The 15,475-nt window shown below is 36.0% G+C and overlaps 1 protein-coding gene across 1 annotated transcript in view; it reads left to right on the plus strand.

The window, feature by feature from the left end:
* TM2D1 (TM2 domain containing 1) overlaps positions 1 to 15,475 on the plus strand; it is a 48,056-nt gene that overhangs the window by 3,361 nt on the left and 29,220 nt on the right. Inside the window, exon 3 of the mRNA XM_061121730.1 lies at positions 9,528 to 9,636. Within this exon, the coding sequence (XP_060977713.1) occupies positions 9,528 to 9,636 (109 nt within the window). The remainder of the gene's footprint in view (positions 1 to 9,527; positions 9,637 to 15,475) is intronic.

The following is a 15,475-nucleotide window of genomic DNA, read 5'->3' on the forward strand; positions in this document are numbered from 1 at the left end:
AAATGAGATTAAAGTGATTTTTTTTATTGCAAAAAGCTTTGTTTTTATAAAGTATCTTATAGTCAAATAATTGACTTCTTGATTATGACTTTGTATACATTTTAAAAAGATCTCGTCTTTTTATCTCTTCACATCTTGACACTGTTAACCCCGTTCTGATAAGCAAAGAGATTTGAAAGTAAGTTGTGTTCAACTTTTATAGCAGATATTTTGCTAGTATTCTGGAGTAATGAAATTTATCATATAAACAGTAATAGGTAATATGTATATATGATTTTTATAGTAAATATTGCTGAATATGTGTACATTTATTTAATTAGGATATGTTAGACTTAAAGGAACTTTGCACATAGTCCCCTCCTTTTTAACTTGCTTTATAAGTATACACTGACTTTCCTGTGTTAGAGTTCAGTCTTTTATAGTGTGCTCTCAGAATGGAGAATATTGTTGACATACATAAAGAAGAATCAGCTCTCAGATATCCAACCACTTATATGATATAGGTTGGAAGTCTTTGAATACTATTGTGACTTGGGTAACATTAAACTAGGATTGAGGCAGCCTGCTATCTCATGCCTTTTCTAGTCTGCAGATTTCCTTGTAGGTATGAAGATTTTGAAGTAAATTATTCTAAAAAGGAAATTTAGAATAAATTTTAAAGGAAATTACAACTAAAAAGAATAGTTTCTGACCAAAAAGAGCTCTGCCCTCAGTTAGGTGTCTCTTTTGTAAAATAAGTTTGAATCCACTTAAGTATTATCACTAAGTAAGTTTATAAACAAATACAAAATCAAATTATCAGATTGCTAGGAAATATAAAAGGACTTAGAGGTGTTACGGTCCTGTCATGGCCTGTCAGGTAAGTAATCATAGAAGATGTAAATGGAGAGCTGCAGAGAAATAAAAGGAAAGCTCTCTATATAAGGGAATGGTATGGTTATTTATTTGGAGGGAATAAACCGTAAGTGCCTAACAATCTGGGAACACATATATAAAATGTTCTAAATCAATAAATAAATGACTTTAGGTTGTTATTATGATTTTTCTTTTTTTTTTTTTATTTTTTTTTTTTATTAGTTGGAGGCTAATTACTTCACAACATTTCAGTGGGTTTTGTCATGATTTTTAAAAGAAAGTTTCTGAGACAAACGTGCTCACCAGGCTTCTACATATGACTGTATAATTTATGCATGACCCAAAAGTGTTCAGCCAAAATCTGGGATAGGTTCTACCAGCCTGTCCCTATCAGGAAGCTATGTTTGTCCACAGGATACTTTTTTTAAAATTTCCTTTTTAGAACATGAAAAGAGTAGTGGACTGGCTGTGAATTATTTCTGAGTCCTGACCTGTGAGGATATCAAAATGACCCTTGAAACATGCTGCTTCTGTTTTATTCATTGAGTGTATGATAGACTCACAGAATCTTTAAACTAAATTTAATTTTCTTAAGCTATACTTTTTGGTAAGGAATTAGTGGATGGAATGTTTTACAGAGAGGGAAGTTTAGGAGTATAGAGTAAGAATTGGGACCAAAGGCAAAGGAGATTCAATTATAACAGTAAACTATCATGGTCTTTAAATGGTTGTCAGTTAGCCCAATACCCGTTAACAAGCATCTTTATTTTTTGAGAAATTGTTTGTAATAAATAGTTTAATAATTAAATGGATCAAAACAAAAGTGAAAATTCATAAACTATCTGTTATTGTTCTTCAGTCGTTATGCTTGACTCTGTGACCCCATGGACTGCAGCATGCCAGGCTTTGCTGTCCTTCACCGTCTCCTAGAGTTTGCTCAAACTCCTGTCCATTGAGTCTGTGACGCTATCCAGTGATCTCATCCTCTGTCGTCCCCTTCTCCTCCTGCCCTCAATCTTTCCCAGCATCCAGGTCTTTTCCAATGAGTCAGCTCTTCACATCTGGTGGCCAAAGTATGGGAGCTTCAGCTTCAGCATCAGTGGTTCTAATGAATATTCAGGGTTGATTTCCTTTAGGATTGACTAGTTTGATCTCCTTGCTGTCCAAGCAACTCTTAAGAGTCTTCTCCAGCATCACAATTCAAAAGCATCAATTCTTTGGCACTCAGCCTTTTTTATGGTCCAATTCTCACATCCATACATGACTACTGGAAAAAAATAGCTTTCACTATCAAGACCTTTGTCAGCAAAGTGATGTCTGTGCTTTTTAATATGCTGTCTAGGTTTGTCATAGCTTTTCTTCCAAGGAGCAAGCTTCTTTTAATTTTACTGCAGCCACCATCTGCAGTGATTTTGGAGCCCAGGAATATAAAATCTATAACTATTTCAACTTTTTCCCCATCTGTTTGCTTGAAGTGATGGGACTGGATGCCATGAACTTTTTGAAGTTGAGTTTTAAGCCAACTTTTTCACTCTCCTCTTTCTCCCTCATGGAATGGTTCTTTAGTTCTTCCTTGCTTTCTGCCATTAGAGTAGTATCATCTGCATAACTGAGGTTGTTGATACTTTTGGCAACCTTGATTCCAGCTTGTGATTCACCCAGCTGGCATTTCGCATGATGTACTCTGCATAGAAGTTAAATAAGCAGAGTGACAATATACAGCCTTGTCGTACTTTCCCAATTTTGAATCCATCTGTTGTTCAACGTCCGGTTCTGTTACTTCTTGACTGCATGCAGGTGTTTTAGGAGACAGGTAAGGTGATCTCGTACTCCCATCTTTTTTAGAATTTTCCACAGTTCGTTGTGATCCACACTGTCAAAGCCTTCAGCGTAGTCAGTGAAGTAGAAGTAGGTCTTTTTCTGGAATTTTGCTTTTTCTATGATCCAGCAGATGTTGGCAGTTTGATCTCTGGTTACTCTGCTTTTTCTAAACTCAGCTTGTATATCTGGAAGGTTTTGGTTCATGTACTATTGGAGCCTAGGTAGAAGGATGTTGACCATTACTTTGCAAGCATGTGAAATGAGTGCAGTTGTATGATAGTTTGAATGTTCTTTGGGATTGGAAAGAAAACTGACCTTTTCCAGTCCTATGGCCACTGTTGAATTCTCCATATTTGCTGGTACATTGAGTGCAGCACTTTAACTGCATCATCTTTTGGGACTTGAAATAGCTCAGCTGGAAATCCATTACCCCTATGAGCTTTGTTCGTTGTAATGCTTCCTAAGGCCCACTTGACTTCATACTCCAAAATGTCTGACTAGGTCAGTGACCACACCATTGTGGTTATCCAGGTCATTAAGACTTCTCTGTAAAGTTCTTCTTTGTATTCGTGCCACAATTTCTTAATCACATCTGCTTCTGTTATGTCCTTGTCTTGTGTGTGCTGTGCTAAGTCGCTTCAATCAGGTCCAACTTTTTGCGATCCTATGGACTAAATGCCCACCAGACTCCTCTGTCCATGAGATTCTCCAGTCAAGAATATTAGAATTAGTTGCTGTTCCATCCTCCAGGGAATCTTCGAAACCTAGGAATCGAACCTGCATTGGCTGGTGGGTTCTTTACCACTAGCACCACCTGGGAAACACAAAACTATCTATTATTGGGAAAATATTTAATTTATTTAGATGTTATTATATGGCATTCTGCTAAGTGGTAGAGATGATACAAAAGAAAAGACGATTTCTGCCCTCAAGGAGTGTGCTGTCTAGTACATATATATACACATCTTGACATATATAGCAAGTGGTTTCAATTTTCTAATCAGTAAAATACAAAAGTATTAAAAACCCATTTCCAGAAATTTTGCTCTGGTCCTTTGACACAGGTCTTTTTTATTAAGATTTTATTGAAATGTATTTATGCAAAAGTACACTTAAATATTGTTGTTGTTGTCCAATTGGTCAGTCGTATCTGAATCTTTGTGACCCCATGGACTGCAGCATGCAAAGTCCTTCACCGTCTCCTGGAGCATGCTCAAACTCCTGTCCATTGAATCAGTGAGGCCATCCAACCATCTCACGTTCTCTGTCATCCCTTTCTCCTGTGTTCAGTCTTTACCAGCATCAGGGTCTTTTCCAAAGAGTCAGTTCTTCGCATCAGGTGGCCAAAGTATTGGAGTTGCAGCTTCAGCATCAGTCCTTCCAGTGAATATTCAGGATTGATTTCCTTTAGGATTGACTGGTTGAGTCTCCTTGCAGTCCTAGGGACTCTCAAGAGTCTTCTCCAGCACCACATTTCAAAAACATCAATTTTTTGACATTCAGCCTTGTTCATGGTCCAGCTCTCACATTCATATATGACTACTGGAAAAACCCCAGTTTTGACTATACAGACCTTTGTAGGCAAAGTGATGTCTCTGCTTTTTAATACACTGTCTAGGTTTGTCATAGCTTTTCTTCTAAGTAGTAAATGTCTTTTAATTTTATGACTAGAATAGAATCCCACACCATTTCCTGTCTAGATCACTCCTTTTTACTGTTATGAAACTTCGTTGATTATTTTGAGTTTAGCTTTTTTGTGCTTAAAAAAATAGTTCTGCTTTATATAATAAATACTGTCTATCAAGGTTAAGTTGTTGTTCACTCACTCAGTCATGTCTGACTCTTTGTGACCCCATGGTCTGCAGCACACCAGGCCTCCCTGTCCCTCATCATCTCCCGAAGGTTGCCCAAGTTCATGTCCATTGCATCGTTGATGCCAAGTTGATGCCATTTAAATCCCAGTCATTGGCCAGAGCCAAACATTTTGCAAGAAAACTGCAAATGGAATAATTTTCAGGATTGTAGCATGTTGCTTAATTTTGTCCACTAGTTAACATTTATGGGTAACTGGCTTCCTAAATCTCACCATACAGACTTATTTTACTTGTTTCTGAAATCCGTGTAAGCATGGCATTATTGTGGTGTAATGAAAAGGGTGTGATTAAAAGTGATGAATGTTAGTCTAGGACTTAAAGAATATTACCTAGTGTGAGACTTTGGTCAGCTCATTTAATTTCTTGGAATGTCAGTTTTTCTGTTTGTACAAGGAAAAAAAATTAAAAGCATATTACTAGTTCTGCCTACATAACAGGTTTTTTTTTTTCAAAATAAGGATCAAATGAAGTCACTATAAAATATGTAAAAATGAATAAACTCTAGGGCTGTAGGCATCCATTGAATTAATTCCATTTCACAAAGTCTTTTATTACTTTTACAGTCACTCACATGTTATATTTATTCCTCATGTTAGGTTCAGTCTCTTAGTCTTCTCAGTGGTGAAGTTCTCTAAGTTTTTAGAGTTTAGGTTGAACATTTTCTCTAGCCAGGCACAATACTTTACATGCCAAATGCCTTTAATACATGGCTAGTAGTATTACAAGGGTCTTATTTTTGTTTCACAGATTACAAAACAAGGTTCAGTGAGATTTCATAACTTGACCAGAAGAACATACTAGTTAAGTGACAAGAGTTTGGACTTAAACCTAAATTTGCCCCATTCTGAAGTACTGCATTTTGGCATTTTCTAGCAAATCTGATCAGTTTTCATGTTTCTCTTATCATTTTCTCATGTCATGTCATCTCACTTTATACTGAGAGCAGCCCCTCATCCATTCTAACTAAAGTATGTAGTTTTTGTCCCTTGAAATAATTAACTCATACTTCTGTCAGACTTCTCTAGAAATATTGTGGCAATGTGGTTTTCCCTTCACTCTGGTATTTCCACTAATTGTATCTTTCCTGAGGTTCTAAGTCTGAAATGTGGGGCATTTTTCTCTCCTTATCTGTCTCATTGACTACAAAGTAGCTCATATTGAATACAGATCATTTCTTATATTAGAAATGATAAAATACATTAAAAACTAAAGTTGTCAAAATTTGAGAGTTTGAACAATTAATAGAATCTAACAAAAATTATAATTTATTTGTTTTTCATATTTTTATAAAGCATTTTTACAACTCACCTATAAATGGAAGCTTCCCAGGTGGCTCAGTGGTAAAGAATCCGCCTGCAATGCAGGAGACGCAGGAGATTCGTGGGTTTGATCCCTGGATTGGGAAGATTTCCTGGAGTATGAAATGGCAACCCACTCCACTGTTTTTGCCTGGGAAATCCCATGGACAGAGCAACCTGTCGAGCTACAGCCCATGAAGTTACAGAGAGTCAGATATGACTGACAAGCATGCATGCCCACCTCCATAAATGTTTAATCTTTAAAAATTTTGTAAAGGAAGCTGTAATCTCAAAAAACAGTGCATTTCTCTAAAGCAAAGTATATTGGACAAAGCCTCTAGGGGAATCCTCCTGGGTCCTCAGCAGTTAAAGTCCCAAGTCCTAATCACTGGACCCCCAGGGAAAGCTCCACATCAGTCTGATGTCTGCTTCTGTCTTCATACTGCATCCTGCCTGCATGCCTTCACAGCATCTTCTGCCTGTGTGTGTTCACTTTCCCCTTTTTGAAGGATACCCATCTTACTGCATTAGGGCCCACCCTAATGACCTCATCTTAATTTGGATGCAAAGTTGGATTGCAAACTTAAATTTGCAAAGATGCAATTATTTCGAAGTAAGGTCACATTCTGAGGTGCTGAGGGTTAGGACTTCGATATATCTTTTTGGGAGAGTGCAGTTCAGCCCACAGTATGTCTTTACAATAACCAGTTTCCAGATCCTAAGTTGTTTTTTTGTTTTGTTTTTTTAATTTTTAAGTTGAAGGATAATTGCTTTACAGAATTTTGTGGTTTTCTGTCATACATCAGTGAGAATCAGCTTTTATTATATGTGTATTTTTTTCCTACAATTAATGTAAAATTTCTGAATTTAAAAGAAGAGCCCTTTCATATTCTTGGTTGGATCATGATACATATCAAATTGCTGTGTTTAGAGTCCACTGTAAAGAATGCTATAATATTTCAATATTAAGGGCAGTATTTACAGTATGGTGGAAATAAAATTTTTCCCAGCCATTTAAATCCATGGTGAAAAATTTTAGATGTCAATTTAAAAATGTGTGAGGGAATATATAGTTTTAAAAAATTTTAGGGAGTATGTGAGCAAAATTTTTTGAACACAGCTGATCTAGAGCATTGTTTTTCAACCTTAGTATTAGTAATGTTTGGGGCTAGATAATTATTGTGAGGAGGCGATCTTGTGCCTTGTAGAAGGTTTAGAAGCATCCTGGCCTCCATCCACTAGATGCCAGTATCATTTTCCCAGTAGTGACAACCAAAAATGTTTCAAGACATTGCCAAATATCCCCTGGAAAGCAAAATTACTTCCTGTCATTCCTCCACCGTTTAAACAGAGCATACGCCTCTCCTGTCAGTCGGTGACATAGAGAATGCATTAGCATTTCAGGTGTTTGTTAATCTCAGTTTTGAGTTGTCTGCTACATGCTCGTGCTTATGCTCCTCGGTCGCTCACCTGTATCTGACTCTTTGTGACCCCATGGACTGTAGCCCGCCAGGCTTCTCTGTCCACGGAATTCTCCAGGCAAGAATACTGGAGTGGGTTGCCATGCCCTCCTGAGAGGATCTTCCCAACCCAGGGATTGAACCCGCTTCTCTCGTGTCTCCTGCATTGGCAGGTGGATTCTTTACCACTGTGTTGCCTGGGAAGCTGTCTGCCATATAGCTCCAGTCAAAAGCATGACCTAAGATGGCAGACCAAGAGATATAACTTAAGGGACTTGATAATAATTGATTCACAGAAATCAGTAAGCTTTATCCCTGTCTCAAGGCAAATGGCCAGACAGCTACATATAAATCATCTGTTGACTTCTGTTGCCCTATCTCTGTCAATCCTAACATTATAAGCCCTTGCTTATATCTGAAGTCAGTGTGAGAAAAGGCTATGTGGAAAAGTTTTATTGTTTTGTAAAGGTTCTTACTATTAAGGACCTTCTCTATTACATTCCTTTACTCTTGTGTCATGTACCAAACCAAGTTCCCACAGTGGTTTAGAGGTGAATTGGTATGCTTTCAGTTATATCACAGTTGCCTTACTACCAGGAGCCTCTAAGCTAAATTTGTGATCAATTACACTGTCTTCCCTTAGTTGTTTCCTAGGATAATTATTTCTTCACTCTCTCTTCCTTTCATTTTATTACCTTCTTTCTTATCTAAATGGTTCTCAGTTTTACTGAATCTGTGCTTTTTAGCATAAGCACCTTCTTGTGTTGGAAATCTAAACACATTAAATAAGTAAAGTTTATGGGACGATATAGTTTGAACTACCAGTAACACAACCAAAGAGTGCAAAGTCATTACAGGGTGTTTTTCCTAGCATCATTCTCTCAACGTACTGCTGCTGGTAAGTCACTTCAGTCGTGTGCGACTCCGTGCGACCCCACAGACGGCAGCCCACCAGGCTCCCCCGTCCCTGGGATTCTCCAGGCAAGAACACTGGAGTGGGTTGCTACTTCCTTCTCCAATGTGTGAAAGTGAAAAGTGAAAGTGAAGTCGCTCAGTCATGTCCGACTCTTAGCAACCCCATGGACCTACCAGACTCCTCCATCCATGGGATTTTCCAGGCAGAGTACTGGAGCAGGGTGCCATCGCCTTCTCCGTCTCAATGTACTACCCTGGCCTAAAAAAGGACAGTGATTTGTTGGAAATCTTAAGGTAATTATAAAGTAGACAGAAAATAAATACCATTTATTTTTCTTTCATAATAAAAGATGGGTCTCTGTGGGGTTTTTTTTTAGTCTATTATAGCAAGTTCTATTTTCATTTTCTCAAAAAATTATAATCATTGATGTTAAGCATAAAGATAAGCATTTCCTGAAACTAGCCTAAAGGTATTAGTACCTTTTAATCAGAAATGGTGAAGGAGTGAAAAATACTAACATTTATTGATTGCCTACTAAGTGTTCAGCTTTATGCTACATCATTTATATCACATTTAATCCCCACAGTAATCTTCCTATGATCTTAGTGCTACTTTTATCTACATGGAATCCAAGTTTCTGAAAGAGGCAATGTACAGATAGGTGATTCTCCTTCCAAAGTTCTTACTTTATGTGATGAGGCCACAAAAGCTTCAGGACAGTACCTGCTTAGCACATAGTAAGCTCTGTAAGTGTTACTTCCTCTTATTAAGTCATCTGGGTTATGAATAAAGATCAAATTACTAAATGCTGAGATAACATACTACATCAAATCCTAGAGGGAATGGAGAAGCAAACCCATTTAGAATAAATAAAAAGTTATTTATAATAAAGAAGAATCTTAGTTTATTGTAGTTTATTCTTATCTATAAGAATTTTATAACCTGAAAATGCAAAATCAGATTATGTTTTATGTAATGAATTGCCTGATGAGTTACCAACAAAAAATTCGAGAAGTATTCTTCACCCTAGAGATGAAGTAAAGGACAGTAATGTTATGCAATTCTTCTTTGGTCATCTTTGTCAGGGGCAGGAGATTGAACATTATCTTATCTTGTACGTGAATATATATAATATAGCTTTTCCTATCCAAATTATAATCTCATATCATATCTTATATTGGGAGGTGGTTGGTTTGAACATTAGATTTCCTTGTGTGCATTGCTAGCCTTAGGAAAAGAGCATAATTACATAATTTTCCACAGGAAAAAGAAATAATGGATTCTTGCTTTTTTCTGCCTTTAGTACAGTGTTTTCCAGCACCTAACATAACTTGTAAGGATTTTGGTGGCAACGAAACACATTTTACTGGAAACGAAGTTGGTTTTCTCAAGCCTATATCTTGCCGAAACGTGTAAGTATATTACTGAAGCTAAATTTTCTGATTTACATGCCTGAGTTAAGTCTCAGCTGAGTGGAATGAAGAGTAGAGTTAATTTATAAGGAGAATCCTGCACTAATACAAACTTTTATCTTTTTGCTTTTGTCAGAAAACCTCTATTTTAAGTGTGTGTATTGTTTTAAAAATGCAGTTTACCAACAAAATAAAGCTTAGTAGTTCACTGTATGGGATAAATAGACTGAGTGGCTTCAGGCCATGTCAGTTCAGTCAGTTTATGCTACCAAATGGATTATGAAAAAATTCTGTTTTCAAAATGTGGGGACTTTCTTGAGTGCAAATAAGGGACTGCATACCTACAGTATTTAAAGAATGCTAGTTAGTAATCATTTGCATTTTGAAACTTGGTTTCTTTGTAATTGGTTTGGATAATGAATGATAATGTTTAACAATTCAGAAGTTAGTTTTTTTATATTAAGACAAATGACTTTGTTTTGTTGGAAATATTCTTAGCTTAAAGAACTTTTAAGTTTGCTGTTTGTTTTTGCTCCAGTAAAGCTGACAGTTTATTCTTATATTTCTACTTTGTTCTGAAAGCATGATTTAGTTTCACCCATTTTTATTAATTCCTGGCATTGTATTTTTACTTCTTACTGTATGTTGTTGCATTTTATATAATGGTACCTATTTTGCAGTTGTATAAATAAAGGCCACTATTTGTTTCTACAAGTTCCATTAGAATTCTTAGAAATTACTACTGGAGTCTTTTTTCTTTTCTTTTGACCCTACTTTACAAAGTTAATGAGGAGCTTTAGATTCTGTCTTGCTGTGTAATCCAATCACTTAAGCTTCTTGGGTTCTAAGATTTCTCATTAGTAAAATAATAATTGTTAAGAGGAATTATTTTCAAAGTACTTAGATATGATTTAGTCAGTTTTTAAATTTATAGGTTGATATTTCCAAATGACAAATAATTTGTTAAGTGTTGGTGGTCCAAGAAAACATTTGTTAAGAACCACTCAGGTTGGACACTGCAGATTCATTTTACCTGTAATGTTCACATCACAATGATCTGCCACTTAATTTCCAAGTTAACTCTGATTTTTCTTTTAATGTCTCTGAGTGGATTAGACTGAAATGCAACTGAGCTATACTAATCATGCTCACAAGACATTCATGTCAATTGTGGTAAGAAATATAATTATCAAGGAAACTAGATACTCCAAGCCTACTGGTCAACTTATTTCTCTCCTATAGTAAAGTCCAAAATTTCAAAATAGGATTTGCTGGATGAGCATTGAATCAGAACAAAAGGAGTTAGGTTGATGGATAATTTTAATGATAAATCACAAAAGTAATATAACCTAATACATTACTTTCCTCTATTAGAATATTCAGTATGTGCCTTTCAAGCAACCACCTGCTGGTGAGCTACTGAAGACTCACTGACAAATTGTTAATTCATTGAGTGTTCCCTTTTCCAGTTTACATATTTTCCTTCTCCTGTTGGCATATCCTTTCATAATATTGATACTTGATTAAAACTCCATCTTAATATCACAGATGTGGCCATTCCATAAGGTACTCTTTAGCAACTGAAGTCTATTAACTATGTCTAATCAGTTACCAAGTCACACCTGTTTATACTGCCCATCTAGACTATTTGGAGCAACCTAACTGTTTTAACAGATGCCTTTAGAATTTTAGTGGCTTAACCCAATAAATTTTATTTCTCACTCATATCATAATCCAATTTGTGTTGGTTTGGAGGTCTGCATGAGGTAAAGGAAGTGATAGTTGCTCCATGCAGATATGCAGGGGTCTTATACCTTTCATCTTGTGACTTTACTTCCTCTAGTCCTTAGAGTCTTTTCCATTCAGCTAACAGATGGAGAGAGATGGAACACCTATAGACATGTTTTATGGACCAGACATGGTGTACATGATGGCTTACGTCACTTCTGTCCCCATTCCATTGGCCAGAACTAAGTGATGGCTGCATTTAACTGCAAAGTGAGCTAGAATATTAATACACAGGCATACCTCAGAGATATCTTGAGTTTGGTTGCAGATCAGTGCAATAAAGCAGGTTACACGAATCTTCTGGTTTCCCTGTGTATATAAAAGTTATGTTTATACTGTGTGTAGTCTATTAAGTGTGCAATAACATTGTGTCCAAAAATCCGTACCTTAATTTAAAAATAATGCTGTTGAAAAAATGTCACTGACAGACTTGCCTGGTGAAGGGTTGATACAGACCTTCAATTTGTAAAAAACAAAACAAAACAAAACAAAACTCAGTGTATCTGTAAAGCACATTAACACAAAGCACAGCAAAACAAGGTGCGCATGGAATGTAGCTGCATGTCTGTGAGAAAAAGCAAAATGATTTGATGAGCAGTTAGGTACATCTCTGCTGCACCACCAGTTTTTAGATTATTCTTCAGGGTGATTTATTTATATCGATCCCTGCTTTTCTAATTTCATTCCCCTTACTAGCCAAGCTTGTTGAGGGGCTTGTTTCTATAATATTTATCTTTTATGAATTTTTAGTCTAATGCAGCATGGCTTTTGGCCATACTAAAATTCACCAGCGATCTTTGTTACTATATCAAATGGATATTTATAGTCTGTATCTTAATCCTTCTACAGCATTTGGTATTCCTTTTTCTTAAAATACTTTATTTCCTTGACTTAGAGTATAAAACATACTTCACAATTTCCTTTGATTCCTATTCTTTTCCTTATTTCTTATATCTTGATATTCCCAAGATTATGTTTTTGGTCCTTTTCTTCCTTCATCCACCCCTTTGGTTTCTCAGACCATCTTTATATAAAGATCCCAAACTGAATCTATTGTCTCTTCCTTCAATCATTTCCTCCTTTGTATTAGTGAATGCAGCTGTTCTATCCAGTTCCTTAAGGAGAAACTTTGGAGTCGTTCTCCAAAGAATGACTCATTCCCTACATTTAGTCTGGCTGCTTCTGCCTTCAATATTTCCCAGTTTTGTTTCCTTTTCTCTTCCACTGCTAGTAGCCAGTAGATTATCACTTGAGTTTCTACCAAGCCTCCCAGTTTATTTCTCTACTGCTATTCTGGTGATCCATTTCAATGTAGAGAGGGCACTACTGCCGTCACTGCAAAATCTGACATCCTTGTAATATTAGATGCATAGACAGGATCTCTGGGCTGTTTACTGTCTCCCCCAACTCCCTGAGAATGTCTTAATTGTGAGTGCAGTGCGAAAAATAGGATTATAAGCAGGAGACATGATCAGATTTGACTTTAGTATGATGATTCCAACTACCTCTTTATTTCTTTACTCTTATTTGTAGCAACTCCTTGAAAGGATCATCTAATACTTCTTTTCTTTAGTTTTTTTCCAATTTTTTTTTATTGAGTTAACATTGGTTTGTAACATGTTTCATGTATACATTATAATTCAACTTCTATATATACTACAGGCTGTTTGCCACCAAGTCTAGCTCCCATCCATCATCATGCAGTTGATCCCCTTTACCCATTTCATCCACCTCCCACCTGCCTTCACCTCTGGGGACTACCAGTATCTTCTGTTTCAGTGTGTTTGTTTTCATGTTATTTTTTGTTATTCATTTACTAATTTTTTGTATGTGCCACATATGAGCAAAATGGGCTTCCCTGATGGCTCAGCGGGTAAAGAATTCCCCTACAGTGCAGGAGACACAGAAGACACGGGTTCAATCCCAGAGTCAGGAAGATCCCCTGAAGGAGGCAATGGCAGCCCACTCCAGTATTCTTGCCTGGAAAATCCCATGGCCAGAGGAGACTGGTGGGCTACAGTCCATGGGGTCACAAAGAGTCGGACATAGCTGAGCATGAGCATGCACTATGTCCCATTGTCTCTGCAAGGCTCAGGCCCAGCCATGAGTGAAATCATATGATATTTGTCTTTCTCTATCTCACTTCTTTCACTTAACACAATGCCCTCAAGATCTGTCCATATTGTCACAAATGGCAAGATTTTTTTTTTTAGTGAATGAGTAGTAGTCTTGTATGTTTAGATATGTGTATATATCTTTTTATCCATTCATTCACCAGTGGCCTTAGGTTGTTTCCACATCTTGGCTAAGGTTAATAATGCTGCAGTGAACATTGGAATGCATATATATTTTTGAATTAGTATTTCCTTATTCTTTGGATGAATACCCAGAAGTGGAATAGCTAGATCATATGGTAATTTTATTCTTAATTTTTTGAGGAATCTCCATACTGTTTTTCATAGTGGCTGCTCCAAATTACATTTCCACCAACAATGCATGAGTATTCCCTTTTTCTCCACAGCCTTTCCAACATCTCGTTTTTTCTTGTTTTTATGATGATAGCCATTCTAATGTGTGAGGTGATAACCTCATTGTGGTTTTAATTTGCATCTCTCTGATGATTTGTGATATTGAACATCTTCTTTTCAAGTGCCTATTAGCCATGTCTTAAATGGAAAATTGTTCGGATCATATGCCCATTTTTAAATCAGGTTGTTTGTTTTGTTGTAATTGAGTTGTATGATAAGAATTGCACTGAATGTAGATTCTATTAGGTAATTTGTATTTTAGCAATGTTAATTCTTCCAATTCATGAGCATGGGATATTTTTACATTTCTTTGTGTTTTCTTCAGTTAATTTCAATAATTTCCTATAGTTTTCAGTGTCCAGGTCTTTCATTTCCTTGGTTAAATTTATGCCTAGGTATTCCATTCTTTTTGTTGCAATTGTAAATGGGATTTTTTAAACTTCTTTTTCTTCTAGTTGTTAATGTATAAAAGAGCATATTTTTGTATATTGATTTTCTACCTTGCTGTTTTACTGTATTTGTTTATTCTAATAATTTTTTTTTTGCAGCATGTTTAGGGTTTTCTGTATATAAAATTGTGTCATCCACAAACAGTGACAGCTTTACTTCTTCCTTGCCAATATGGTTGTCTTTTATTTCTTTTTCTTGCCTAATTGCTCTGGCTATGAATTCCAGTATTATGTTGAATAAGAGTGTTGAGAGTGGGTATCCTTATCTTGTTCCTGATCTTAGAGGGAAAAGCTTTCAATTTGTCACTGCTGAATATAATAGCTATAGGTTTATTATATATGGGCTTTACTATATAGAAGTACCTTCCTTCTATACTCATTTTATTGAAAGTTTTTTTTTATCATAAATGAATGTTGAATCTTGTCAGATGCTTTATCTGCATAAATTGAGATGATCATATGATTTTTATTCACTTTGTTAATATGATATATAACATTGATTTGCAAATGAACCATCCTTGCATTCCTGTAATAATCCCATTTGATCATGGTATATAATCCTTGTAATGTATTATTGTATTTGGTTTACTAATATTTTGTTGAGGATGTTTGCATCTGTGTTCATCAGAGATATTGTTTTGTAATTTTCTTCTCTTTTGATGTCCTCGTCTTGTTTTGGTATCATAGTAATGTTGGTTTTCTAAAATGAGTTAGGAAGTGTCCCCTCCTCTTCATTTTTTTGGAAGAGATTGAGAAAGATAGGTATTAAGTCTTTGAATGTTTGGTAGAGTTCACCAGTGAAACCATCTGGTCCTGGACTTTTGTTTTGGGGGAGGTTTTTGATTACCATTTTAATCTCTTAGTTGGTAATTGGGCTATTCAAATTTTCTATTTCTTATGGATTCAGTCTTGGAAAGCTGTATGATTCTAAGAATTTATTTGTTTCTTCTAAGCTGTCCAATTTATTGGCATACAGCTATTCATAGTAGTCACTTATAATCCTTTATATTGGGTTGATCAAAAAGTTCTTTCTGGATAAGATGACATGGGAAAACCCAAATGATCTTTTTCGCC

This window comes from Dama dama, chromosome 20 (genome assembly GCF_033118175.1).
Source record: "Dama dama isolate Ldn47 chromosome 20, ASM3311817v1, whole genome shotgun sequence".
In the NCBI taxonomy this organism is placed as follows: Eukaryota; Metazoa; Chordata; class Mammalia; order Artiodactyla; family Cervidae; genus Dama; species Dama dama.